The following is a 26,805-nucleotide window of genomic DNA, read 5'->3' as shown; positions in this document are numbered from 1 at the left end:
GTTCATTTTGGCATCCTCTTAAAGCCTTAGAGCAGAAAAAGTAGCATGGCAAATTCGCTTTACACTGTTCATCCAATGTATCTTTAGTCAGAGTATCCAAGGTTACCAGACTTCAGACTAGACCCTACGTTTTCAAAGCACTATGGCTTGGGAGAGAATAGTTACCTGCTCCCTTCCAGAGGGACAAAGTCAAGCCCTGGAATATATTCTGGGCTCCCTTCTCTGCCTCCGAGGGACCCTTGTGACAGGGAAAACATTCATCTTTGTACTGTGCCACATCATTGCATGGATGAGTGTAGAATTTAGTCTAAATTCCTGTTTGCAGCCTTTTCTGGTATGGTGGCTGCTTGACTTCATTGAGGAAAAGCCATTATATAATCCACCATTATTGGGTATTTCAAGACAAGATTTAAAAGTAAAGTACTTATTGTTTGGGTAAGCACAATGTTATTGCTTTGCAGCAACTGTTCTACACATATTAATGAAAAATACAGAAGATATAGACATAATGTGACTTTTGGGCCTGTGTGAGCTGTGGGTAGTCTATGTTTGCTAGGAAACACTGATACAACTCTGCCAACTGTGTGCACTGCTGTGCATATTGCAGTGGATGGAGAAATAATATTTTTGCAGTTATTTTCCATACTACCTTCTGATGTCCTGCTGACCTGCAGTGTTCCTGAGTAACAGGATGATTACTGCCAGCCAAGAGTTTGACCTGAAGTATAGGCATACACACAAGGTTTATTTTTATTAGACTTTACTGAGTGTATTTGCCCGCGTCATCTCTTATTACAGCTGTTTTCAGTCAGTTCTAACTCTTGTAAAAATTCCAGCTGGACAGTTCCAGCGACATTTTCTGTCTTTCCAACAGGCTGTAACAACAGGGCTACCCCAATTTAGACCACCTGCATCGTGCAAGCAATGTCTGATGAGGCTATGATTATGGATGAGTCAGTCTCTATCACTCGTTTTTCCTTTATCCACTTTTCATTTGTTTTCTCTCTCCCAAACTAGGTGTAACAGGCTAAAAAATATGAAGTAAAACACAAAAGGATATATTAGCAACAGACAAACCAGTCCTGCATATTCTGTCTTCTGTCCTCCTTATATGGCTCCCTTTCAGAAGAATTAATCAAAGTAGTGAATAGTGAGTTTTGCATTGTCTGCTCATTGGTCCACTGTCTGCTTATATAACCACACATACTGCTGTTTCAGCTGTTCATATTCATACTGAAGGTATACAAGATTGTGACCTAACAATTTACTTTTCAGTTTAGAATACAATGCAAGGTAGTGTGCGTGTGCAGGTAGTGCGTACCTCTGGATACCAACTGGTTTGCTACATTGGGATTCAGGAATGCCCTGAAACTATAAGTACCTGGCCACCTGTATCCTCACACTACCATTACTTTCAAGTTAAATGTATGGTCACAGTATGCTCGTAAACAGGCATATATACCCCTGGAAAAGATGCCAACAAGCAGGTAGGCCTGAGTCAAAACAGGTTAGGTATCAGCGATAAGTTTTAATATAGTTTTAACTATCAGTTATTTAACTATAGTTTTTAACTATTAGTACAGTTTTATTTTTCAGGCTCTGCTATTACTTTGTCATCACTGTTTCAACACAGATAATTCAGACAATTACCTCCTCAGTTTTACTAACAATATGCAGTATATTAACAATTATACACTAATTGGTGTTGCTACCATCATATTTTTAAAAAACATGGGGCAAATAACACCTATGGTTTTTATTATCAGCAAGCTGAGTATATAAATTAATCAATTAACCTCGTTCATGGTTCCATCTGTCTTACATGCAAGAACACTTGCACATTTAAATTGACCAGTGTGGAATGTGTATTATGAAACTGCCTGTTCAGTATTTGTTCCATAAAAGTTTTTAGACTCTTAGAAACAAACAGTAACACATACTTTTGTTCAGCCAACCACAGTCAAACAGACAACATGTTTAGAACTGATCATAACAAAGTAAAAAAAGGAAAAAAAATGGATTTAATAAAACAACATAAAAACAATTGTTGCTGGCTTAAGAAAAGGCTTAATCAGTCAAATAATTATTCAATCAGCTTCATTTCAGCAGGAGACTTTCTATACAGTAATTACTGTATCGCAGAAGCTATTATTATATGGCCTGTACTCTGAGAGCACCAAAGATTGGAAAACATTGGTACACAATAGTATGCCGAACTCAAAGTCCCTGAATCAATATGTACAAACCCCAGAAAACTGGGACAGTCTGACAAAGGCGTTTCCATACATGAAGAGGTTCAGGCATGAGATGTGACCGCTACAGCATAAATTCACTGAGACATTGGGAAGGACAGCAAATACTGGTAACCAGTGTATCTTCTTCCTCATCCTACTTTCCTCCTAAAGGGGAGCAAATGAGAATCATATTGAATGCCTGCTTTTGGTTTTGTCCCCAAACCTTACTGTTCTTTTGTTTAATATTTACAATCTTTCAGAATGTTTCTGAGTAGACAGACAGGATTTGGTCTATTTCTGTATTTTGCCATTGAAATAATGACTAGAAGTGAAACTCATGAGATTTTTGGAATTTGTTCTGTTTGTATTTCGAGAACAAAGACAAAATAGCAAAAGATTGTTTAAGAAAGTTTGCTGTCTATGCTCAGAATGCCTATTTCGTCCCTGATGACCCAAGTGCTTAGTATCATTGTCCTAAGGCACATCACTCCTCTCCCTCTCTCTTGTTGCAGAAACTTTTACTTCTGATCTTGGAGCTTTTGAGACATCAGTTTTGTTTTCTATATCCCACCAAATTTTCTGTATTACACCTAGCATTGTTTGCCACATGCAATATATTAACTGAATCGAAAAAAGAATAGACAACTGCATGAAAAATAAAACTTCAGTCAGTATTAAAAAGCTACTTCACCGATTATTAGAGGGAAGGAAGTGAGATTTGCACATGAGGGTTTCTAAACTGTAAAAACTTGCAACAAACATGAGTATGAGCAATAAGGAGCTTCCTTCCAGTTATTAAAATTACAGATATCTCCAGAAATCGGAAGTGTTCTAAAGTACTGAAGTACTGGCATTGTTTCCTTATGGAAAAGCCTGTAAGGCAAGCTACAACATTAAAGACATGACTAGTGGCTTGATTTACAAATATATAAACAGAAGACCTTTAAAAATATGGTACAAAGAAACACACTGCCTTGTTCACACTGGCAGTTTACCATATTTGGAAAATAAGTGTCTTCATGCTTTTAATTTTAAACAGAGACTTTAGGACATTCCACAGTAACAAGAACTGAAACATGAAGCACAGCTTGTTAAGATGCATAAATAACCTCATAGCTACTTGCCACAGCTCTTAAGGTGCCATTTAACAGGATACATCCATGACGTGCATTGTTAAATAATAGCTGAAATTCAATTTACTTTGGATCCCAGCATTTGTTTCATAACCCTCTTAGAAGAAAAGTGGTAAGTAATGCAGATCACACATACTAAAATTCTCTGGTTCAAAGCATAAGATACAGATACAATATATACTTCTCTGGGACCGTGTCTTAGTGAGAGCAGAAATTGTCTTGTTCTGTGGAGACATAGCATAGAAAACTACTGGTTTTATTAATGATTTTCAAAAAAATCCAAGGAAATTTGGCTCCAGTTGTGACTGCCAGTGATATGAATGTTGAAGCTTCTTGCAGCTAGCCGATTCCTGGGGGAAACATATCGCAGTTTAATGTTTTTACTTAGATTACAATATCTAAAATAAAAATACTTGGGTTTGATACCCATTTTTCTAATACAAAATTGCATATTTGAAATTTTTTAATAAATCAGCTGGAAATAGGGAAACTGATGTATACTGCCCACTGTTTTTAGAACTTCAACAATCTTGTTATGTGAATAGTATCAAAGTTATAACTTATATGAAATATACATATTTTTCTCCTTATATCACGTACGGTCTATAGCAGACCATAATCAGATTAATGTAATGAAGAAAGTTGTTCATGGCAAAGATAGTTAGCTTTTTATAAATCGATCTGAGGGTGCTTTACGACAGTAGATGAACACAGCTGCTCCCAGTGTACCAAGGAAGAGGCAGGTCTGAGTAATGAAGAGGTGAAGATACTTCTTTAAGAGCGAGTGAGACATAGAAGAAGGGAGAAACTTTCTACAGGCCAGATCCCTACATATAACCCAAATCATATGCAAATTTTCCCTATAAGAATGAGCAAGCAAATTACTACAAACAATTGTATGGGGGAACACTATGAGTGCAAGTTGCTGGTATGTCCTGGTGTGCTTCAAACCACTCTGCTTGCAGCAATAGCACCTAGACTACTACCTGACCTACGGGTTTCTATGGGTTCAAAGAAAAGCCAGAAACAGGGTAGAATCACCTTTTGCCTCTGACTCTCCTAGAGCAGTTACATACACAAAACAGAGTCAAATTCAAAATATTTTTGTTATGGCATGTTATTTATTTTCTGAGCCAAGTGTTGACAGAAAGCTGGATTACTATTAGCTACTTAATTGACTATTTAAATACAGGAATTTGTAGAGTAAAGTTCACAGGTCAACAGGGTGAAGAGCAGTAAACCGTATGAATAAGAGTTTGCATAATTAGCCCATAGATGTTAGTTTTGTCTTATTCCTATTAATACACTTTACTGGTAGACAGGAAGGAACATGGGAATTCCCAGACACATGTACAACCTTTGAGTATTATACACTCTACTAGTTAGTGTTATCAGCAACATCGTGTTGTGCAAACATGTTACGTGAACAGGAAACTATTATATTGCCATTGGTCAGGCTACTTCAAATTTTAGTCACTAGAAAGAGGGCTAACATCCTCTTTTCAAAGTATCTTTCCATTGTTAAACATGCAATGATTGCTGCAAAATGTTGTTTCCCTAAATAGCTGCTCAAATAAGATACTTTTACCTTCCATCAAGTGTTTTTGAATCATACATTACCTAATAGTTTACTCCACTGGGAAAAATGTAGCTTTTGTAGAAACATCTGGTAGAATGACACTTTACTGTTGCATGAATATTAAAGTACAGTAGATATCCCATAATGTTACTGATAATGTGACAGACTAGGAATCGTTGTTTTGGTTTTTAATCACAACAGATGAGTAACACTCCTTGGCTTATGTGCAATGATTAAAATAAATCAACACTGCAACACTATCTAGACATTGATGTACGTTTTTCTTTACATAGATCTCCATGTCTACTACAAAAGTAGTATGGCATCTAATTTTACCACTACCACAAAAACATTTTACAAAGTAACATTGCTTATAAGCTGCATTAGAATTCTGCAATAAGCGTTACAAGCAGAATGATGAGTTGATATTAAAGAAGCATTGTTATTACTTGAAAAGAAATCTCAGAAGAATGCAACTGTTTAACCTTAGAAAAGGAACAAAATTAACTTTAGTGACAGTACTAGAAAATCAGTGAATATTGATCTTACTGCTGTTGTAGGAAAACTTTCTTCTTTAAATTATCAATAGAAACATTAAAGTGAAGCAATTAAAAATTTTATGAAACTATATATTGAGACCTGAAGTACTGGGAGGCAAGTTGATGGAGCCCTGAAACAGAGTAGTGCTGGCCTATGGCATGGAGCTGTGAGGCTTCTGGTTTTAGAATCCAGCTGCTCTGACTAGCTGAACTTCATGCCTATGTGCAGGATAAGTTCTTATGAGAGAGTTTGATACATAACGTGTAACAATATTCTAGATCACTTTGGATAACAGGGAGAATTAAAATGTCAGGGAATAGACTTCACATTTCAGGACTCCTCTCTCTGAAATGGTAGTATATCATGTTGGATCCCAGGAGTTCTTAATAGAGTTGGAATTATTTCTCTAGCTATTCAACACTTAATTAGGGTTTGCAGAACTGGATCGCTGTTGTTAGCAAATATTTCAGCTGTTGACCCTTGTCCTATAAATAGCTGTGCCTATAAGGATGACTACAGAAGTCCTGTGAGTTAGAGCTACTCATCTGAGTGAGTTTCTCATATGTGGCCTTCGTGCTGAATCAGTATAACTTTAATGAAGATGAATAAGCTGTATACATAACGCATGCCATCACATATTCTGTAATGCTGCCACTGACTGCTGGTTCCGCAGCTGCATTCTGTTCACTGTTTATTTTCTTCTCATGAGTAATTAAGGTGAAACTTTAATTCAGCGGGTAATTTATGAGAAGTCTCTGTACAAACATGAAGGTAAACCAAAGGTAGTATAAAGAATAGGCCGGATGAATAACAGACATCTTGTAGGCCATTATGTGACTCAACACGACTAACCACATACAGATTTTTTAAACTTGCTGTTCAAACATCAGTGTTGATATAGCAGGTTCTTGATTCTTTGGCAGGAGAGCCTATTGGGAGTAAGGAAATAGATAGTCAACTTTTCTCCCACTATTAACAGGCTGACAAAAGCAGGATGCCCAGTGTTCTCTTTTTAAGCAATGAAGATGCCATGTCTTTTTAATGTGCGCTGCAGTGGAACTTTGGATAATGTCAAGTTTCATAAAATTATGCAGAAACATATTATTGTACATGAAAAACCTTATCCTGGAACTCGACTAAAGTAATGATTATTCTTATTTACAGGGATAGTAGTAATAGGCCTCATTGTGTAGTGAATACAACAAAGTCTACAACTAACCTAACAGCTTGCATAGATTTTCTGCTGACAACCTGTGGTGTGGTTGGGAGCATTAGGTTTGAATAGGCTAGATGGTGTTATGCCTTCTCTATATGAAGACTGTGTTATTTGTAAGAAGAAAAAAAAAAAAGAAAAAGGGAAAATATATGCTGCCATCTAAGCCTCACTATACGGTAACAGGTTTTGTTTTAAAAAGACTATAAAATAGAGATAGAATTGTACATGCCTTTAAGCCTCTGTATAATAACAATCTAGACACAATAGATCTATGAAATTAGTCTCAAGTATTTACGAGAGGAACCACTGAAAAGCAGTTCAGCCCCTGAGAAGATACTGTAAACAAAGTGATGCTCTGTGTATGGGCTTGCCATGTGGAGTTCCTAATCCTTCTGCTCTCGGCAAAGATCAGGGCTGACAAAACTGCCCGAGAGTGACATCATGTGGGGAAACCTGCGGCAGCGGCAGCTCCCGGTGCAGGCGCGGCACTTCTGGAAGGGCCTCACGTCGAGCCTACAGTTCAAGCTGTCTGTCTGGATTCGACGTGATTAGTTTTTGTTGGTAAACATTCAGTACCTGAATCCATTAATACAAATTGTCCTTACAAGAACTAAACTATCAATAAAAGATCTTGTGCAGATTACTTCCCTCTAGCCCTTGTAATGAATCTGCTGCTTATCTCAGTGTTGGTAAAAACCACACTCCCCTAGTGTCCATTCAGTTAATGAAACCTCTCATCCTTTTCGTTCAGAACTAGACCTGACTGCATAGGTCACAGATTTTTATAGACTCCATGTGGTTCAGCCTGACACCGTGTGCTAGCTGCCTGTATGATTTGGGCTTATCCTAGGTTATACAGTTTCCTTTGCTGCCATCAAGAATGCTTTCCATCCTTCTTTCCATTCACATAATTTACAGAACAAGACACCCTTCTCCAACCTTACAAATCCATTTCCTTTACTTTTCAGTTTCTCTGAAACTCAAGCAATTCCCTTCCCTAGTGTGGTTTTGTTTGGGGTTTTTCTGTGGGGTTTTTGGTGGGTTTTTTTGTTTGTTGATTTGGTTTTGCATTTTTTTTTGTGTTTGTTTGTTTGTTTTGAAGAGCAATACAATTATTACTTTGTTTTCTGCATTGATGCATTCAGATGTACTGGCATGTCTACTCTTGGGACTGGAGAGGGACATTAACAGGTCTGAACAACACAAGTCGTTCCAATTCAAGCTCCTTAGTCTTGCTACTCGTACCATTTACCAGTCACAACACTGAGTTCAGTACATTGTCATTCTGAGATTCCACAAAGCTACGGCTCTAGTGCTATTTCTTGTCTGGGTTGGTATACGAAATACCACATAATCCTGAAACACTGATCCTCTTGCTCTGTTCTAAAACCTTGAAATGAGTCAGCTCTAAAGTTTATTATCAGATTCAGCTCAGCAAACACACTGAAAACACTTTTCTAGGGTCAGACTGTACTCTAGCTTGCATATTGACAGGGATGAAAGGGCTCTTTGTGCAGATCTCTGCATGTTTGTGTGGAAAGTAGAACAAATTAACTTTGTGGCATTATACTCCTTGAATTATTCATATAGTCAGTAACTCACAGGAGGGGTGGTCACTAGCAGTAGTAATCTAAAGCTACATAGCTGGGCTATAAGATGTATATACTCTATTCTTCTAGATCCCTGGATAATCTACTCAATAATCAATATTCTGAAATAAAAGCAGAGCTCCTCAATGCATTGGTGATATCTAGAAAATGGTGGGACCTATGTTCATTGGAAACTGGAAATAAGTGGCTTATTAATTGTTTATTAACTTGTTAAATTCAAGTGACTTTTAAGGCTGAAAAGTGGAACATCTCAAAAATCATCAGATTACTAGGAAAAAATATTGTTTCTTTTATCTTTTGTGCATTTTCACTATTATGTGGATAACAGAGTAGTTAACTTGCCAGCTGTAAATGTATTATCAGGTGGGATTTTCTAGATGAGCAAACAGAAAAGCTAACATGGAGTGTTATAAAGACACTAACTCAAGTCATCAGAAGGACTGGATTCCCTAGGTACATAGGACAGACCTCTGCCAGCTGATCCAGTAGAGTAACTGACAGTATTGGCAAGTTGATCAGAAACTTGGTAGGGTGATTTTAATGGTTAGTCAGGCCTGAGTGTGACACGGCACTTTCAAGTCTGCATTGTGGATGTTTGCTGACAGCAGGGGAAAGGTGATACTCAAGCTGTGAAAGGGGGTGGTAGCAGACTCAGATTCCATTGCTCATTCCTCATAGTCTTAATCTTCTTGTACCTTCAGGACTTGCACTATTGCTTGTTTAATCCACACATAGCTTTCATGCTTCCCAGATCTACCTTCTTCTTCCCTGGCCAGTTATGCACCTCCCTATACCAATCTTAACCTCCCTTAGCTCTCAGGTTCCTTCTTTGTCCATTGTCACTGGCCACCATCAGGACAATCCCTGAGGCACAGGCAAACCAGTGAAAGTCTGCAGCAGGCCAGAAGCATGTTTCAGGGTAGTCCAAGCAGTGTCAGGCAGCTCAGGAGTACACCGTTCAGTCAGTCTTCAGATTCCTTAGCTATGAAGCTCATCAAGTTGATTGAGCATACACTGTGATCTATCGAAGTGATTTGGGCAAATGTGGATGAAGTTTCTCAGATATAACAAAAGGCAGAAATCACTTATTTCTCCTTGTCCATTAAAAATCTCTGATCCAAATAATGTATAAGAATTTCTTTACTACTACCCCAAAAAGGATACCATAATGTCTGCTTATCTAATTTCATTCTTTGAAATGACTGAATAATTTGTGCTGAAGATGTCCAAAAATCTTCGATGTCTGCCATGAGAAATTTCAGACTGAATGCTTCAACCAAGGCAAGGTCATAAACACCAGGTTTTACAGTAGAATTTGTCAAAGAACCTGACTAGCAGCTTGAACATAATAAGTGGCATCATGTTCAGTCTCTGGGTGTTTCAGGACATTCCAAGTAACATAGCTACATATGGAGAATAGCACATACTTACTAAACTACTGTATACTAGCAAGATCATTTAAGAGTAATTAGACAGAATTAGACAGAAACTGCTTGCTTTTAGGTTGACTTTCTCAATTGCTGTGTCCTGCTATTAAAGTAATTGGTCTCTGTTCCTTCTGAATCAGAAGGGGATACAGATAGGGATAGTCATGTTGCTTAACCAGTCTAGCAAGGAACTGTCATGCTTTCATTTAAGACTTTCGGCTCCCAACCCACATTCCTGGCCCAGTTTTAACCAGGTGAGAAAGTCGACCATGGCAGCACCAGGATTCACTCTCTGTGAATAAACAGCATATAAGAAACAATAAGAACCCTGTGATTAAAGCAGAGGCTTGGAGTCAGGAAGCTCGAGTTTACATCTGATTTTCTTCTGTATATTCTGGGTCACATTGTGGAAAACAAAGAAACCAGAGAAAAATGTCCATGAGTTTTCACTGCTGCGGTATTTCTGTTACTGATGTTGATAAACATGTCTGAAGATGGGCAATATGTGAAAAAGGTTCTTAAAAACTACAAGTAGTCTTGAAAATGTCAGTGTTAATCTTCCTTCTTGTGGTTTCCCCACCACAACACACCAAGCAGGTTGAATGTTTACTGTCTTAATTCACAATTAAGTCACTGTGAGTTCCTGGGTACTCCAGGATTTTAAATATTTTTTGGCCTTTACAAGAAATATTACATACTTGAGAGAGCAGTGAAGACTCATAAGGAAATATGGACCCTCATGAAACTAATCTCACAGAATAGTGGCTGTAGTTGGATAGAAGACTTAGATGAAGCATATTAGAAAGTCATCATGTAGACCAAGGGATTGCAACCAAAGTCTCCTCACCAGAGAGACAGGGCAGAAGCCAGTGTATAATTCTCTGGCTAAGTTATTAGAGCTCTCAAAAAACAAACAGTTCTGTGATCCAGTACTCTTTTTCTGGAACTATTTTTTTATCTCATTCCTTGTTTAGGTTAAACTGGGTCAACCCTACAAAATGTCAATTCTAAAACTCCCTACTTCTCACTGAGTGCTTGAACTACTCAGCTGCAGAACCAGGCTCCTTCCCAGGAAGGTGCTAAGACAGAAAGTTTAAAATCAATCTTGGCAATTTGGGCACTTGCAGAATTGGACAAATAACAAACAAGAGTTTGCATATTACATTTTGGATGTGGATGTTTAAATCTCGTATCTGATCTGAGCCTTGGTTGCTGGTGTATTCTTCAACTGTATCATGGAAGTCCTCATTCGTGAATACTGGCTAACCATACTACAAGCCTCCTCTCACCAACCAGAAATGGTGGTGGAACTCTGAACAAGGAGCAGAGCACCACCTAGTGACATACGATAAAATTACTCATCTGTCACTAAACAATAAATGTTTTATTTGGTCATATTTGAAATTCAGAAAAAAACTTTACAATTAAAATATTTTATTTACTTAAAAAAAAACCATTTAAATTCTGAGTTATTTGCTATCAAGTATAAGACAACTTTTCTCAGACTATGTGAATTATGATTGATATTGCTCAGTAAAAGCAGGCCTTTCTGACGATTCCAGTGTTTTTCCATAAACTTCAGTTGCTTGGAATCTGGATTTTATTAAAAATATTTGTTTTTCTTGATGTTTTCCTATATTCACAATAAGAATGTAACACAAAGGAGAATAATGTAAAAAGGGCCAGCTCAGCAAGGAAAGCTAACATTAGCATGTGATGACAGCAAGACAACAAATTCTAATGGCCTTCATCAATGACATTGTTATTTTACAATGATTTTTCTTGGTAAGATAATGAGGTTACTTTTTGTGTCTAGGTTCAAAGTTATTAATAATTTTGATTATTTTTCTTGATATAATCAAAATACCGAAGAACTTCTCTTATAAAAATGTTTCACATGAAATTTCACATTTATATTTAAAGGAAAAGTGACTTTTTCACATATTTTTAAAGTGCAATAGTGCAAAGTGAAGGTAGAGTTATTTTTTCTATTTAGGTTCTATAGACAGAAAATTACTTTTGCAACCTGTATTAAATTTTAGAATTTTATTCTAATTTGCACACAAATGATGAAAACTCTCTACAAATGGATAAATAATGAGCATAAAAGGGCACAATGCTGATAAACACAGGGAACTGTGAGTTGGCTGGAAACTAAATGGTTTCTCAGAACCACTTCTTAGAGGGGGGTGGTGGTGGTGTAAATTTACATCAGAATTGTATCAATCCCTGTTAAATGAGTTTAAAGGTCAATCTCAGAAACATAGCACTAGTTAACTTTTTTTGAAGATGTATTTATTTCTAGTTAGTTTAGAATCACTCTGAAATGCTCTGGGGCAGAGAGTTTTTTTTGTTTGTTTTAATCTCAGTTTCTGATATTAGCAATTTACTTCCATCTATGTTAGTTTGTCACCAGAGTTTCATTTTGCATTTTCACTTTGAAACTGGAATAAGTTATTTTTTTTCCAAGGAAAACCAGCCTAATGCTCTGTCTTCTGTACAAGATGGACCAACTCTTAAACAGCTTTCCAAAACAGCTTCAATTAAATTCAATTTTATGGCAGTTGCAGGTGGTGTATTACTTCTTAACAAGGGCATTTTTTCCATTGACTGTCAGGAAAGGAAGAAAGACATACTTTTAATATCTTTTCAGTTTGTAATATTAACTTTCTCTAGGTTATTGAGCTGAACCTGGTGAACATATAAAAAGACAACAGGGACAACACTGAGAAAACAGGTTATTAAAAATGGCTAATAATTTCTGAATTTATTGGTTGGTAAAGTTATGCACTGATCCAATTCAGTGCAGTTATTCCTGTGCATGCAAAATTCATACAGACATCGATGAGAGGTAATTATGGCTTAACATCACGTCAGTGTAAAGTAACCATGCAAACAACAAACAAACAAAAGCTGATAATGCAGCCAGAATAGCTAAACAGGTACCAGCATCAGTTGGCTTTACACAATGCAACAGCCCACTTCTTGTACTGGTAATAACAAATCTACAGATGTTCCCATAACTAAACTAATTAACGGTGAAAAAGAAACCTCCCACTGCGGCCGGCGCACGTTTGTGAACTTGGGGCTGTGGACGAGGGGCAGTGTTACCCAATCCCACTCTCTGCCGAGCTCCCCAGGAAGGAAGGGCCTCGTCCGCTGAGCAGCCCCGCAGCGTCCCCCGTGCCCCAGGGCCGCCAGCCGCGCTGCTGGGAACAGCTGTGCCCGAGCGCTGAGTGTCCCAGCCGAAGCCACCCGCCCGGCGCTCCGGGGAGATTAATTGTACCGGTGTAGGGCAAGCGAGCTCCGCCGCGCACCCGCAGAGCGGTCGCCGTCCCCTGGCCCGGCGGCGAGAGAAATGCCGTTTACTCCTGCAAACGCAGTTGCCCAGCGGGACAGCGGCCCGCCCGCCGTGCGGCTCCGGGAGGAGCGGTCGGGACGGGGCTGGCAGTGCCCGGCCGCAGCGGCAGGAGGAGCTGCCGGCGGTGCCACCGCACGGCCGCAGCGCTTCTCCCGGAGCCGCACGGCCCCGCGGCGCGCACGGCGGTCGCTAGTGCCGTCCCCCAGCGAGCGCCGCCCCGCCACGGTCGCCGATCCCATTGCGCCCCGGGCCCGCCGGCCGCCTCCGTGCAGCCCGGCGGCGCGGTCCGGCCCGGCCCGGCAGGCCGGAGCATGGAGCGGCGCGGGGGCCGGCAGCAGGTGAGCGCCCGGCCGGAACGGTGCCCGGGGCAGCGGCGGTGGGAAGATGGCGGGGGATGGTGGAGAGAAAAAGTTGGGCCGGCGCCGGGGGCCGGACCTGCCCCGGGCCGTGCGGGGCTGCGGGCAGTGGGAAGGGGGTCGCAGTGCGCCTCGCTATAGACGAGCTGCGCAGGTGTTGCAGGTAGAGGACTACCAGTTGTTTGCCATTTTAAGTGCAAGGTTATGCTTTTTCAGAAATGTCAGGTGTTTGAAACTTTATTTTAATTTCACAGGAAGTTTGTCTTTTTTTTTTTTTTTTTTTTTTTTTCCCTAGGATTCTGGAGATGGTGTTTCTGAACTAAGGGAATGGAGACCAGTCATTTACAGAAAGTGCACAGACACCCTCTGGTTGCTCCTTTTTTTTCTTTTCTGGGCTGGTTTGGTGAGCGTGCTTTATTTTCTGAAAGGAAAATCAGGTCCAAAGTTAATGGTGTTCTGCACTAAATCTAAACTGAAATTACCATCACTCATTTGTTCACATAGTGAAAAAAATTGAAACCATGTTGGTAATTCTGTGGAAATGCTTGTCACTGGCACATATAGACACACCCCTCCAGCAGTCATACAGTCATACATTACTTAACAGTATTTGTGGCTTGTATCCAGCATTCTGCACTGAAAGAAAAAAAGTTGCATGTATACAGTATTCCCTATACTGATGGCAATAGACCTGTAATGTCCATCTTCAGAAGGAATGCCAGAATTTTTCTGAAAGCATATTTCAGTTTGAGTTACAGTGCCAGCTCTTTTCTTCTTCTGAGAACAATTAATAACAAATATGTGTGATGTAAATAAACTGGATCTGAAAATATTTTGTTATTGTAACCAGTACCACATACACAAGTAGTATGTCAGCTTTAATTGTGGAGTCTCTGCAGAGATCTCCATATTAAGATGGCAATAACATGCACTCAATATAAAAATATTACTTAAGTAGTTAGACTGCAAACATATAAGCAAAAATGAGACTACATTGGGGACTAAGAAAGCACATACTTATGTGTTTGAGTCTGAGACTCAGTTTTTGCCCAGATCCCATCTTTAGTCACAAGTGTTAAAAGTAAAAAAACAAAACCAACCAACCAAAAAAAGACCAAAAAAAACCCAAAACAAACCCCAAACAAATAAAGGCTTTAAACCCTCCAAGAAATCAGTTGTGCTGGATCTGATATGTGCAATCTGTCTCCAGCACAGCTGATATTCAGCAAAGTCTTTGTGGTTAATGTGGGACTGAGAAGAGCTGCTGCTGCCAGCAGTTGGCCTGTAGCCATAGGGCTTAGTATATTGTCCTTGGTGTGTGTGAAATGTGGTTTATAACCCATGGGACAGAGGAGACGACTGAATCACTGAGTTCTTCAATAGTTGGAGTGCTGTAAATAACCCTCCAGGTAAAGTCATGCCCAGGGTTTCACCAGCTTCCCAGAAGAAGAATTACTACTTCTTGGCACTCAGAAAGGATCTTTTCAAGGGGTGTTTTTGCCCTCATGGGGTACATGGGCAGGGTTTAAGCTCTATTCCTAGGCAGAGCGTCTTATATTGACTAAGAGTCACTACTGCTTGGCCAACGGAGGTGCTTAGCTGCTGCTGGGTAACAGGGAGCTGGGGCTGTGATCTAACAGCAGGGCACCTGAAAGATCAGTGCAGTGTCACCTAACTCCACAGTGTGGCTCTCCAGGTTTTTCACGTGTGTCAAAGAATGAATCTTTCTGAAATTTCAGGTAACTTGCATTTTAATGATAAGTAAATTCACTAACAGCTGCAAGGGCTCAACATATATTGCCCAGGTGTGTCTTGAAGGGCACCCTGGAAAATTAGAAGGAGTGAGCACATAGGAAAAATGACCATTTGAGTGACCTTGCTTAGTGACACAAACAAACTTCAGTAGAGGCAGATTTTGCACCTTACTACTACTTTCATATTATTTTAACCAAGAGCCCTATCTTTCTTCTCCTGTGATACTCTGTTTGATTTATATACTTTCAGTAATAGATGAGGGAAAGCTTTAAGGAGGCAATAGGGCTAAACTTGTCCATATTACTTGCTCCAGCCTTGGGCAGAGGAGTGAATTTTAGATTTAACTGTGTGCATCCGCAAGACAAAAATACATGGGCTTAGAAGAGTATTTATTGAATGGGAAGGAAAAGATATTGTAGCATGATTTCACATTAAAAATATTTTAACAGATGTTTATAACTGGCTATGCTGTGATGGCTGGTGCAGCAGAAAGACTTGTGCTTGGATATGACAGCTTCGGGAACATATGTGGTAGGAAGAACACTCCTGTAAAAGGGGCACCCCTTTCTGGACAAGACATGACTAATAAAAAGTAAGTACATCAGAGAATGTCTAAATAAATCAAATGTTTGAGAACTTAATAAGATATACATCTTCTAGATGTCAATTATATACATGTATATGTATACATGCTTATATTGAAAGTCAAAAAAGGTGTGACAATGGTACAAAATGGTGAAACTAGAAAGTTAAGACAGAGTTTGAAATGTGCTACATTGTTATGCTTTATGCTGGCTTCTTCTTAAATAAAATCTTAAATAGGACTTTGGCCAAACCAGTAGTCATTCTTTGTGGCAAATCTTTGTACTTAAGAAGTTGCATGTTGAAGTTTCCACTCATTCTGTTGACTCTCATGAACTTGTCCTTGTAGAATGGCACACACCTTTGCAGCTTCTCATCCCATTTAGGAACATAAAATCAAGTGTACAACTATAGTATATTTTCAAATTGCTTCTGAAATTCTGACTTCAAACTCTATTTTTTCCATTATATGTGGAAAAAAGTTTCATTTGCTTTGTAGAGGTTCAAAAAGGTGGAAAGAAGGCTCAGAATTTGAATCTATAAACAGCAGAAATCTTGTTTGTTGAAAAGAGAATCTTTTTTTCTTTCTAGGTATGTGTTCTTTCTGAATTCATGCAGCCTGGAAATGCCAAACCTCAAAATCAGTTCAGTTTCCTTGTGCGTGTCTAGTTGTCCACAAGAGCAACTCAACTCTTTGGAAGACCTCCAGAGTTTTGCAAGGAACAATGGTGTGCAACAGGGAATATTAATATCTCGATGTATCTGTAGAACAGTTGAGCAGCTTCCGCTTTTTTATTCTTAATATTTGCTACGCTAGGGAGTAATTTCTTACTGTTAATTTCCTGCACAGTCCATGGCAACAGAAAATAAAATGGCTTTGTTTTATTTCAAAGCCATAGTTTCTAGAAGTGCTACAGCTCTCTTTTGCAAATTCAAAAGATGTTGATTAATTCCTGCACTTGCTGAGATTATCCAGCAGAAATCTGGCTGCTGAGAATGAACTAATGCGGTTTGGTGGGGCTGCCAGTAGGTGGACAGAGCTCATGTGCTGTTTGAGAAACTCGTCCAACTGTTCGTTTTGAATTTAATTAAAACTATGGCAGAATTATTAATTCCAGAGGTACACACATGTTGTTGTCCCTTTAGACATCAGATCCCAAAGTTTTCTCTTCCACTTGTTATTTTTTTTGAATTTTATTCTGGTGTTCAAGATGGATATGACTTTGGAAGTAGGTATTGTACAAGAGACGGCTCCAGTTCATTTATGTCCAACATGTAAATATAATAACCTGTAGCCTAACCCTTATTCCATAAGGTATGCATAAACTGCAGACCATGTGAATATTAATGGCTATTTTTATTGGAGGTCAAAATTCCATTCTTTTTTGTTTTGTTGTTTTGATTGGGAAGGATTGCTATTTTAATTGACAGCATCTGTTTTAATTGCATTTGGGGGTATAGTACCATCATTTGGTATGTACAGAAAGCTGTAAACACCTGTGATATAAGTACATTCAGTGTAACTTAATATAATTGCATGAAATTCCATCTACACGGTAAAACTGCTTGCATGTTTATCTTGAGGGAGAGGGCTGTACTGCGTTTTGAATGGCTTAAATGTATCCAGCCTTTCTTTCCCAGAAGCATTATAAAATGGAACAGAGCATTATGAGCTGAGTACCTGGTAGTATTTAGCCTAAAGCCTAGAAAATGTTAAGTTTCTGGATAGATATATATTCTGTTCTAAATCATGAGGGGTCTAGTTCTATTGTAGTTTTTGTCAGTTTAGGTTTTTCTGTTATGTTAATGAGTAGGAACTTAAAGTACTGCACTGTGGAACAAATAGTGTGTTTGCCCTCCAGGAAGATCAGTAAATGGTAATCAAGGTTAAGTCTAGAAGGAAAAAGATTCCACAGAGGTTCCTTTATATTTACCCAATTAACTAATTTGTTATTTACATATCCACTGGAATATCAGGGATTAATATGGCCTGCTAAGGGATCAAAGCAGAAGTGTAAACAAAACTTAATTGATAATGTGTTTTTCTCTGGAACTGTAACAAATATGAAATTACCTTTTATATTTTTTTATAGGTTCTTGTCTTTGCATTTACAACCTGAACATTTCCAGTTACACACTAAATCCAAAGGCAGCTGAACTGTGTCCCGCACTGCCAGTTCCACCAAGGTAAGAATAACTGGGTACTTTGCAACACCCTTGAGTCCGAACAGCTTCTTAAGGATTGTTAACTTCCTCGCGTTTTGTATTTGACTTGATGCTTCGCAGTCAGAATGGTTTTGCTTTGTTTATTTTTTCTGTACACGTCCTTAGGAGTTCTCATGTATACCTGTGAACACATGAGTCTCCTCTCCCACAGAATGAGCAAGGACTACATTCCCTCCATTCCTCTACTGTTTAGAGATTTTTTTCTCTCCAAATCAGGGGAAAAACTCTCCATATGAGGAACAGCTTATCTCCTGCACAGACTTTTGCTCTCTCCCTCAATGCCAAGGAAGAGGAGCTGTGGTCTTGGGCCTTGCTTACTATCCTGAACCCAGAAATTTCTATCCACTATTTCATAGCCAGCTGGCTTGAAGCACAGGTCTGTGGATGGCACTCTCTTTAGCATTTGGCATTTGTGAGTCAAAATCCTTAAACCCGTGATTTTGAATTCCACTGCGTCATGAAAATACAGCAAAGAATTGGAGTCCGCATATTGGCAGAGCCCTCATATGCTCTGAACAAAATAAAATAGAGGAAAAAAGCAAACAGAAGAGAACAGAGGACACATAAAGACATTACATACAGTGGATCAAAGGAGAGCATGTAAATTGATGAAAAAATATGTGATATTTTACTTATTTCTTTGACTTCTTAGGGTTTTTTCTTTTTGGCAAGGAACTTCGGAAAGTTATTCATCTTGCACAGGAATATTTCATAGTAGAAGAAAGCTGGTCAGAATTTTTAACTGTTGATGAGCAAACCTGTCCTTTTTAAGTATGAATATGTCTTTGACTGTTGTAGTACAGCGTTGGTTGCTGAAGTGGGACATTAAATATATTCAAGAATCTTGATTGGGAGTGACAAATAATTTCTTATGTAAATATTTGGTGGTGTTAATTGTACCTTACAAACATTGTTTTGTTGTGGCTTTCAGAATGCTTAAATATCATAAAAACAGTACAAGATGTTTGTGGCCTAGAATTGTCTACAACGTAACTTACATGCATGTTAGCGTGAGTTTAGTTTTTACATAAACACATGGGAGCAAAGCAGTTGAACCCAGACTGGAACAGGAATAGGAGCTACACGCTGATGGTGATTGACATAGTAGTTGGTTTTGTCCTCTGGTTGATCTTGAATGGATATCCTGGAACAGTGGCACAGGCATGATGCTGCTAGGAGTTGATATTTTGCAGATGGAACATAAAAGTACCATTTGTTAGAGACCACTCCATGCGCAGTGCCGTGTTGTGTCAGACTCCATGTGGAGGGTGTCCTGGGCAGGGAGGTTGCCTGCCCCGTTACAGATCAGACTGGCTGGCTGTGGCTGCAAAACTGTTGAGGCTGCCGGTGGGCTGCTACAGGGGGCTTGAAAGAGCATGGTAGAATGGATCTCCCTGGTTTTGAAACTGTCCAGTAATTAATTTTGTTTAACCATCTTTGTTTTTAACCTTCCAGTAAATCTTTTCCATTATTTAATCGATGTGTTCCACAAAATCCTGAATGCTATTCCAAATATGCATCTGTTTTAATACGTATGGTTAATGAAATGGATGTTTTCCATCGAATTCTAAGTGGAATATTGGCAGGAAAAGATACTGTGATAGGACTGAGTGTCCTTGCACTAGGTAAGGTTATGAATTAGATATAAATAATGATATTAAATTAAAATGTGAGGTTTCAAATGTTTTGATTAACTTTATGTTTTTAGTTCAGCAGTGATCTTTTTCATGTTTTCTGGGCAGAGTTGTTTTTAAGAGTGATTGTGTTTTATAAGGAGGCATTTAGTAGGCTGATGAAATACAAGTCTGTGAAATATCAGATTCTGTGTTCTTTGATATGATCATACACCTCGTTTCAGGGGACTGTAAGAAATTGTTTTTGAAAAAAATGGAATCAACATGAACATTTTAACTTAAATTTTATACAAAGTATTATTGAAAAGCTAATAATTTCCAAGATGAAATATTTTAGTTATAAGTTCATTATTAGTAAGTTATAGGTAATTGTGTTTTAAATGTTAAAAAATTTGCCAGCTTTGCTAAATGGTGTTGCTTTTGAGACTACTGTTTATTGATGAAAGCCCAAATTCTGCAAGAACCTTATATTTATTTTAAAAGTATAAAGAGTTAAGTTAAATGTGTTGTGACGTTCATTCATAATAAACTGATTTTGTATATTTTTCAGGCTTCTCTTTTATACTGGTTTTAGCCTTCAGATTCATTCGGACACTTCTGGTCCATACTTTGATTGCACTAGTTGTATTTGGGTTGTTATGTAAGTATATTTGTCTTTTAGCATATGCTTAGTTAAATGGATCATCTCACTGAACTGAAGGAGAGGCAGCTGAACAAACAGCTATCCTTCCTTTTTCTCCATGGCCATCCTCAGTGACCTTAAGCTTACCGCATCCACTTCCAAGCTGAGCCCTGCCTGCCTTTGGGTGCCAAGATCTGGCTGTGCTGTTCCAGCTGTTGAGTGTGGGATGATGATGAGTTTTATTTTTTTTGTAGATGCCTGGAAACAACATTTCTTTTGGCAGATCACTGCAGTTATTAAAATGCTGCTATTTCAAAGAAAGTTCACTAAAGTTCTACATTGCCTGCTTTAGAAAGGGAGAGCTATAGGAATGTCTCCACCTAAAGCTTGTCATTCCATAAAAGTTAGCTTTGTATCTCCTCAATGAAGTTATGTGCCTGAGCTTTAGAATAACCACAAGAAAACCAAACATTCTGCTGTGGCTTTACCTCAGACTAACAGAACATTATGCGAATTTTCTCTGTGGTCGTTGACACTGTGCCTCTCTGCTACGTGACAGTCTTCCTGAGCTGAGCTTGGGTTAGGCAGAAGGGCGAGGGATTCTCGAGGGAGACTGGGCAGACATCAGCCTGCCAAGAGCAGTGTGCCGCAGCCTGGGGCGTGCTGCCCGCCTTCATCCTGCTCTTGTTTGCTCAGTTGTCTCAGGTGTTCTCTGGTGGCTCTATTATGACTACAAGAATGATCCCAGCACTGAATTGGAAACAGAAAAGGAAAATGTAAAATTTCTACTTGGATATGCTATCTTCTCAACAATAGTTACTGTAAGTAGCATTTTACCCTAGGCAATGGCAGAAGCTGTAACTTGAAACTTGAACTACTGTGATTCTGCAACAGTAAAAGTAATTCCTCATTCCTTTCAGATTTGAAAATGAGAATCGATTATAAGATCTGCTTACACTCATATAAATAGTTTTATATCTTCATTGTGAAGTTTGTTAGCACAGGACTCTGCCACACTTCAACCCTGTCCAAACACTGTTACCGTTGGTGGTATAGAAATGCAAGAATTGCGTTCCATCCCTATTCTTCTCTGCATCAGCTAACTGGAGAATCATGTTGAGTGAACATATGGGCACTGGCTCGGTATGAACATGAGATCTGTGGATTCAGCCCACCGTGTCAGTAGGAGAAAGGAGTGGTAGTTCTTGCAGACAATGAACAGGGTAGTGAAGCACAGGCAACAGTGTCTAGGCCTTAAGTTATTGGGTTAAATTCTGCTTTTTTCTCACTGAACTTGTTTTCCAACAGAAAACCTGACTGTGGCTTGCAACTTTTAAAGTTATTTTTTCACTTGATGTTGCAATGTTGAAGTCATTGCTCAATATGAGCGCAGAGACAATTTGTATTTCATGAGACCTTTGATGTCTCAGAAAGCTTTTCCAGTGCACAGTAAGTTTGTGTAAATTGCCCTGCTGTCATGTCTTGGTGAAATCTGTACCCCCTGATCCCACATTTGACAACACTGCTACTTTTCTTAAGGAGGGAAAAAAAACACCAAACAATTTGTCTTTTTATTTCCTGTAACAGGTTATTCTGATTTCCCTTATATTTGTACTAAGAAAGAGGCTTCAGTTCACCGTACAGCTCTTTCGAATTGTTGGTAAAATCATTGGCAGAATTCCTTTCCTGTTGTTCCAACCACTCTGGACCTTTCTGATTCTCATTGTGTTCTGGGTATTTTGGGTTGCTGTGCTACTTAGCTTAGGAACTGCAGGTAAGTATATGCTTTTCATATTTTTGGATGAATGTTATCTGTTTCCTAGATTCATCCTAGATTTTTGCTCCTAGATGTTTTGTTCTTTCTCAGTTATTTAATTTTTTATTAGATTGTGGTAGGTACAGCATATGTTTGATATATTTAAATAAAGTAACAGGGGGAGGAGACAGCTTTTAGTGGGGTTATTATGAAATGAGTATGTTAATGTCCTCTGACTATAAACAGTTGTCATGGAGGCAGAATGTTGTTTTCTGAGCAGTGGTTCAGTGACAACTGCTATCATTATTTAGACTGGTACAACAGTATTCAGATTAATCCAGAGATTCTTGCAGTTGTAGGGGAAGTGATCCCTAGAAATAGTCAATCTCAGTGAAAGATCTGCAGTAACAGATTTTGAGTATGAAACTGGTATTACTGAGGGACATACTTCTATGAGATCGGTCACTGTTTGAACCAGGGTAGTTTGGATGCTGTTCCTCGGCCCAGCATTGCACTATCCCAGGGAGGGGGAGGTTGTTCTTCCATACGGCGTCACCTAAAGAAGGGAAGCTAAACTCTGCGTAGCTCTGGGGAGAACTCCTAATGCAGACATCAGCCTTTGTACATAGGAAGCATTATGATTTGGGGTTTGGGGTTTTTTTGGTTTGTTTTCTTTTTAAATTTCTAGGACCACTGCTAGGAGTCAGTTGTTGTCTTTTGGGCTGCAGCTGATGCAGAATTGATGCGGATAGAGACAGTTTGTCATCCCTGTGTTTATTCATGGGTTTTCTGTTTTCTGAATTCTGGCAGTGGTTTCTGTGTGGAAAATCAAACATAGCCTAGCTCTTCAAGTGCTTAAGTGTTAGCATTTCATCTCATGTTTCCACCATCCCTTGAGACAGTGACTGCAGTAACTCCTCTGCAGGCTTACAGATTCCTGCTAGTCCAGAAAAGACTCTTAAGCTTTCTGTAGCTGAGCCCATTTGGCAAAACTGGCAGTATTTCCCATCTCCATGGGTCCAGTACCTCACTCCTCTTCCATCACATCTGCTTCCATCTCAACCTGTTAATTCTGGCTCTGTACAAGACTCACTTCACTTGTAACATGAGAGTCCATCCGTCTGAGTCCATCCTGGCATTGCACATCCCTCACCTGTTGCTTAAACAAGACTAGGATCCGTTTTCCTCCAGCTTTCTTTGGAGAGTCACGCAGGTTTGCAAGGGTGTCTCTGTTTCTGCTGGCTTTCCCTCAGTAGTTCATGTCTGTCAGAGATGGCTGCTTGAAATACTTGTCTGGCTGATAATCTGCTTCTGCTGCAAAAGGGTCGACCAAGCAAGGCCAAATGTCAAACCTGCAGTCTCTTTGTGAGTTGTTCCTGGTGGACTAATTAGTGAAGCAGATTCACTTTGCTTTAGGTGTCATAGATATTCCTTTTCCATACTTCTCTGAGTTGAATTTTCCATTTACAGAGGCAGCATTACATATGAGACACCACTTTGTGTGGTTGTTAGCTTGTCTGCAAAATCTTCATCCCATTTATGCCCGTATCAGGCAGGCAGCAGTAGTTTTCAAAGTGGCCTTGTGGGGTACTTGATCACTGGTTCAGACCAGTCCTTCATAGAAAGGAGCATCTCCTGAGCCACCGGCCACCTGTTCATTTCATGCACCTGCTTGGATCAGATGCAATTTAAAATAAACATTAACCATAGTAATCTAGTAGCAGGTAAAGAAAATGAATGATAACACACAGATTTGCTAAATATATAATTAACTATAATTATTAGAAGAAATAATTACATCCTTGATGTTAAGCCGGGCTGGCCCATTACCGTTCACTGGTTCTTTTAAAATGCACATGTAAGGATGTGAAGCTTGCCCTTGTTAAATCTGAGTTTTGAAAATGCCAGCTGAGTCTGTTGTATCCAAAAGCACCACAATCAAGAGTAGAAGTATTTTACGTTGTATGACAGAAACAGCTTGATGGTAAGTGCAGGATGGGGAACTAGTCAGGTATTTCCTGGATGCTTTTACATTTACTTTGCAAGAAAGTATTGACTTGCACATTATACCCCAAAGCAAATTCCACATGTATTCACAGGAAATAAAAGTCAGTGACAACGGCCCTGGAGAGGATTTTTATGCATTTTCCACGTTGTGCCATTTTGCTTCATTGGTTATATTCTCTGTTTCCTGCAAGACACCTCCATTCTACTTTTTGGTTTTTTTTTTCCCCTGCCTCCTCGGGGAGTAGGATTCAAACACTTTGTGACCTGCTGTTATATTCCTAGTGCAGCACACATCTCTTGGCTCAAAGGTATTTTATTTTTTGTCTTCTCCCTAGCGTAATAGGAATGCTGATGTTTTCCAGCGAATGATACAAACAGTGCAGTACAGAGGGCAGCATAATCTTGCTGCACAGTAATGTTAAAGTTTCTAGGATGCTCTCAATTTTGAAAGAATTGACTTTTTGGAGATTTAGCATAAGAAGAGAAGGTCATTTCCAGGCATTTAACTGTCAATATATTGCTTATATGAGGAATTTAGTAAAACATGCTTTTTGACTGCGATCTTCTGCTTGGATATTTTTAGTGTAGATGTCAGTCCTTGTAAGATTCTTCTGTTAACAGCAAGCATGTTAATATTTAGAAGAGAATGTGCATTTGATAAATAAGCCAAATCAATTCTAAGTTACAGCCTAAGCATGAATGCAGATGGAAAAATGCCACTCTATGTATTTGATTATTTTTCTGGTTAAAATTAAATTCTATTAATTTTATTGTTTGTAATGACTGTTTTTGTTAAGGTGTCCATGTTAAATGGTGGCTGTTCTTACTCAATGCGTGTAAAGGGAGTTGCTAGCAAGGTGTAGGGGTTGAGGTGTTGATGTAAATAGCGTGTGAATGACCTGCAGCAGCCGCAGTGCCCACTAGGCGCCGATCGAGGAGTGTGGGGAAGTCACTTCTGAATCTGCTTGCTTGTATACAGCTGCTCTGGTTACAGAGTAACTCCTCCTGAGAGGAACTGGGAGACAACAGGGGCAATTGTAGCCTTTTAACGATCTGGGGAGGTAGTGAAGGAATGTTTTATCCAGCTTTCAGGTTGAGGGGATTTGTTGAGGTGATGCAGGAGGTTGGTATTGGCAAAAAGTATGATAGTTGTTTGGATTTCCAGTCCCATACCATACCTCAGATTTGTTTTGTACTTCAGAACTTGGAAAATGAGCAGTGGAATAGATTTGATATTGAGAATATTCCTTTAGATTCCGTTTCAAATTTTCGACCCAAATATGCGTCCTCTGAAATGCTGCCTGTTAAAGCAGCTCACAGGAAGGTAGCTTGTTGCGAGTGGTTTTAATGTTCTAGGATGACTAATACCTACACATCCCGTAAAAATAAATAAATATAGTACTTTATGGATAATAATGTATTGGCAGAACACCTTTGTATTTTCTACTAGTTTTCTACAATTGCCTTGTAAATGGAAGACGTTTCATTTGGGTTTCAGTTTTGGGGACTTTTTGTAGTAGCCGAGAGTACTTCTCTGAAGATCTCCTGAGATATGCTCTCTTTGAGTAACCGATTTTCTCTGTTGACAAATAGTTGCCTATCCAGAATTCAGTTTGTAAAATACAGGTGGTGGTTTTCTTGGTTTTGACAGTTTGACTTTTCTTTTTTTTTTTTCCCTCACAAATACATTTTCTGGGGCTATGCAGACTGTATTTTAAATGCAGATATACCAAGAAAACTGAAAAAAATGAAATGTTTACAAAGACGCTAGTCTTTTGTCTAATACAAAGAGACAGGGAAGTGAAATTGGCTTGCTGCTGTGGTGCACCTGTTCTTAGTGTTTTCCCTGAATCTTCTCTAGTTATATAATATTTATAGCATCTCCAGATCTTACAACTCTGGAGCACTTGATACTCACTTCAGCTATGGTGCACCTGATCGTTATGCGACCACACAGACAGCGTATTTACATCCTCTCCAAAAGTTAGTGTTACTCTGAGGAAAGACTGTCTTCTTGGGAGCTATAGGGAACTATAACCCACACTTGGAAAGGTACTTATGCATATGACTAACGCGAAACACATGGATAATCATATTAAAATCAGTAGGACTACTTATGCATTTTAAGACAGGCACCTGCTTAAGTACCTTGGTAATTCAGAATCTGTAACAGCAGCAAAGACTGAGTGAATTCCAGACCTAGAAAACTAGGAGAAATGCCAGACTCCATGAGACTTGAGACAGCACAAGCAGTGGCACCAGTTAGAACCATTAGCTGGCTAGGAATGGAATTCAGCTGTGCTTTGGAAAAGCTGATATGTCTTAGGGTCATTGAGTCTTATTGTTTGCTAATTTGTGTGGCATTTCACTGCAGAACTGAAGTGGCTTGTGGCACAGCAAAGCATGTCTTTCAACTTCCCAGCATGTGGAAACTGTGAAGTCCACATGGCATAAATACTGAGCATGTAATGTGGGATGAGAACACGGTGTTAAATGGTTGTCTAATGAAGGTGCATCCTACAGGCAAGTAAGCAATAAAACTGCCACATAGGGCTGTGCTGTAGCAAACCCAGCGATAAAAATGTATTTCCTGCAGGGCCCTTGACATTCCAATTACAGTCAGATAGCTTAGCTCTAAATACCACTACATGGAAAAAAAAGCTAAAAAAATAACAAATTCTGTTGCAGGAAGCATGAAGATTCAGTGTATGATGCCAGAGCCTTTCCTTACTTAGCAATGAGAAGGGCTCATCATATTTTCATGTTA

General features: G+C 39.1%; 1 protein-coding gene across 5 annotated transcripts in view; it reads left to right on the top strand.

Annotated features, from left to right (window-relative positions):
• Positions 1–26,805, top strand: part of SLC44A3 (solute carrier family 44 member 3) — a 98,549-nt gene that overhangs the window by 45,738 nt on the left and 26,006 nt on the right. The window contains exons 1-9 of one of the 5 annotated variants that reach the window (XR_010651640.2): positions 13,202–13,438; positions 13,752–13,859; positions 15,661–15,803; positions 16,385–16,521; positions 17,887–17,980; positions 19,475–19,644; positions 20,204–20,293; positions 20,972–21,096; positions 21,863–22,049. Coding sequence is in view for 4 of the 5 variants with exons in the window: in XM_065841671.2 (XP_065697743.1) it covers positions 13,412–13,438; positions 13,752–13,859; positions 15,661–15,803; positions 16,385–16,521; positions 17,887–17,980; positions 19,475–19,644; positions 20,204–20,293; positions 20,972–21,096; positions 21,863–22,049 (1,081 nt within the window). In the remaining variant the exon portion in view is untranslated. Of the gene's footprint in view, positions 1–13,201; positions 13,439–13,751; positions 13,860–15,660; positions 15,804–16,384; positions 16,522–17,886; positions 17,981–19,474; positions 19,645–20,203; positions 20,294–20,971; positions 21,097–21,862; positions 22,050–26,805 lie in introns of those variants that run through there. The other 4 variants (XM_065841671.2, XM_065841666.2, XM_065841669.2 and 1 more) reach the window with 4 other exon arrangements.

This window comes from Patagioenas fasciata, chromosome 6 (assembly GCF_037038585.1).
Source record: "Patagioenas fasciata isolate bPatFas1 chromosome 6, bPatFas1.hap1, whole genome shotgun sequence".
Taxonomy (NCBI): Eukaryota; Metazoa; Chordata; class Aves; order Columbiformes; family Columbidae; genus Patagioenas; species Patagioenas fasciata.
Note: the sequence above shows the minus strand (reverse complement) of the source record. Positions and strands in the feature narration are given on the sequence as shown.